Consider the following 2,315-nt stretch of genomic DNA (forward strand, 5'->3'; position numbering starts at 1 on the left):
TCCTCTACAAGCAGCTAAAGTAAAATTATAGTGAAAAATATATTAAGAACATTTTAAGGCTTTGCAATCTTGAGAACAATTTAATTTCATAGGAAATGAACGAGACAAAATACTCAGAAAATGCTGAACATGAGAACATTTTAAACCTAAAAGGGTTTTGGGAGCTTTTTGACGTTTGCATAAAAAAAAACTCAAAAAGAACACGTGTGAAAAAATATAAAAGGCATCTTTTTCTTTCAAAAACAGACAAAAATGATAACATACAGATATGAATGGCTCTTTCCTAAATATAAAGATCACGTTCGTAATTTGTTTGTTTTTCGTATTAAAAAAAAAGAATTACAATACAATAAGACAGTCAGTCAGTCTATTTTTTTCTTTTCATGCATGAACCATAGCTATTTCACATAAATGAAAACACAAGATAAGACGCTCAGATGTTATGTCATTGAAGGAATTCACCTTCATAATGTCTCCCCAGCGAAACAATAAACCTTTCACCAAAATGTACTGGTTGAGGCTGGAAAAACCTAAAGTTGTACTCGCCCAGATAACCTCCTACTTTACTACACTGGATGCCATACTTTTTGCGAATCCACTCCTTTGCATGTCGTTCTGGTTCTGCATCTCCCTGATACAGAGCGACATCACCAGAGAAAGCCACGTTGGCTGGAAGGTTGTATTGTTCAGTTGAAAAAACAGTGCTTCCAGGGAGCACAGGAAGAATCCGACCTTCTGGATTATTATATCTTCCTCCTGTGTTGTGGAGGAGATAGCCACGCTCTCTTCCCTGCTCCTTTATAATAAGGATGTCACACAGATCTCTTTCACACACTTTTAAAATGTCAATACGTAGATGTCGTCCAGGACCACCGATGGCCGGAGGGTTGGTTTCTAAAAAGGCCTGGCACTGCTCCCTCAAACCTTTAATCATCTCGATGACGGTTGTCCTTGATGGTGGCACGTTGTTAGCAATGTCCTGTAATGACAAATATTGGGATCATATTATATTTGTCATACTTAGATACGAGGGGTTAAGTACTGAACGACAATGCAATTCGTAAAGCCTTCAAAAAATCACAAAAAAAATCACGAAAAAATCAAAGAAGAAAATGAAAAACCCCTAAAACCGGACAAGTAAGATAATAAAAAAATCACAGTTTGATCTTTTAGGTGATTTTCTTGGAATATTATTCCAATTTTATTCCACGTTAAACTTGGTCCATTGAAAATTTAAAACAAAAGGATCGCGATAATCGAACCACAGGAAGACTGTCAAGGCCCCAATCAAAAGAAGTGTTACTAACCTTTACTTTTTCCTCTTGACTCCATAGATCTATGACTTTTATCCAACTAAGAAGATCCACATTAGATTGTTCAAAGAACGACTTTGTCTTGACGGAATAGTTGTTGGAACAATCGCTACATCTCCTGTAATAATGAGAAACCAGTTGATTAGAATTTAATTATTTAGAAATTATTTGTCTTTTAATTCGCAGATTAGTGGGGATTAGCACTTTTTATTTCAAGCTAAACCTTTTTTATTAATCATTCTTTTGAAACATAACGCCCTAATTATCAACCCAGATGAGCGTTTCAAGTTTCAATGATAACCCCAATCATTAATCAATTTTTTACTTACGAAACTACAAACAAAGCCCAAAAGGGTAAAAACGGTAACAATTGTGAACTTACCAGCGTTTATGGTTAAAGGACAATTGCATGTCGACATCATACTCATGTTTCCTTCTATTTTTGCACTTTCGTGACCTTGCCAAAAGTCCTCTTTGGATGAGCTCGTAAGTTAAAATTGCTTCGTCTTCGATTTGTGCTATCTGTCCGAACTCCATCTCGCAAATGACTTTCTTTTGGACAGTTTCGTGTGCTCTTTTATACCATTCGCTCATTCATTCATTTTAAAAAGTGCGAAACGGTACCATGAGAAAAAGAAAAAACATGTGCAAAATTTTCTTTATTTCGTTCGTTTTAGTTTTTTCATTTATCACCATTCATTCATTCATTCATTCATTCAGATTCAAAATGCAAAATTTTTTTTCTTCTTCTTGGAAATATCTTTTTGAGGTCACATCAGATTGATTACTTAAGGGTAGCCTAAGATAAATATGACGGTTACCCTATAGTATTAATTAGGGCCAAGAAGGCTAATTAATTAGTCATTAAGCCTAAAATAACGATTTTCTTTGGTGGTGTACCCCAAAAAGACAAAAAGCGTCCATTTTCCAATGTTAAGGTTTCAAATTGTTCTTCAAATGATTTTTAAGAAAAAAATTATCCTAGATTTAATATATCAATGG

The 2,315-nt window shown here is 34.6% G+C and overlaps 1 protein-coding gene across 1 annotated transcript; it reads right to left on the reverse strand.

The window, feature by feature from the left end:
* Window positions 1–279: 279 nt before the first annotated feature.
* LOC136809933 (uncharacterized) lies at window positions 280–1,991 on the reverse strand. The gene is made up of 3 exons (XM_067066500.1): window positions 1,696–1,991; window positions 1,308–1,431; window positions 280–979 (listed from the first exon to the last, which is right to left on the reverse strand). Exons 1-3 carry the CDS (start codon window positions 1,905–1,907, stop codon window positions 446–448), a joined length of 870 nt encoding a protein of 289 aa, XP_066922601.1. The 5' UTR covers window positions 1,908–1,991; the 3' UTR covers window positions 280–445.
* Window positions 1,992–2,315: the final 324 nt, after the last annotated feature.

This window comes from Clytia hemisphaerica, unplaced genomic scaffold (genome assembly GCF_902728285.1).
Source record: "Clytia hemisphaerica strain Z4C2 unplaced genomic scaffold, Clytia hemisphaerica genome assembly, whole genome shotgun sequence".
In the NCBI taxonomy this organism is placed as follows: Eukaryota; Metazoa; Cnidaria; class Hydrozoa; order Leptothecata; family Clytiidae; genus Clytia; species Clytia hemisphaerica.

Coding starts and splice junctions, on each gene's coding strand:
- LOC136809933 (XM_067066500.1), bottom strand. CDS start 1,907: ATGAGCGAATGGTATAAAAGAGCACACGAAACTGTCCAAAAGAAAGTC. Junction 1,432..1,695: donor TCCTTTAACCATAAACGCTG/GTAAGTTCACAA, acceptor TCATTATTACAG/GAGATGTAGCGATTGTTCCA. Junction 980..1,307: donor GTCAAGAGGAAAAAGTAAAG/GTTAGTAACACT, acceptor TTGTCATTACAG/GACATTGCTAACAACGTGCC.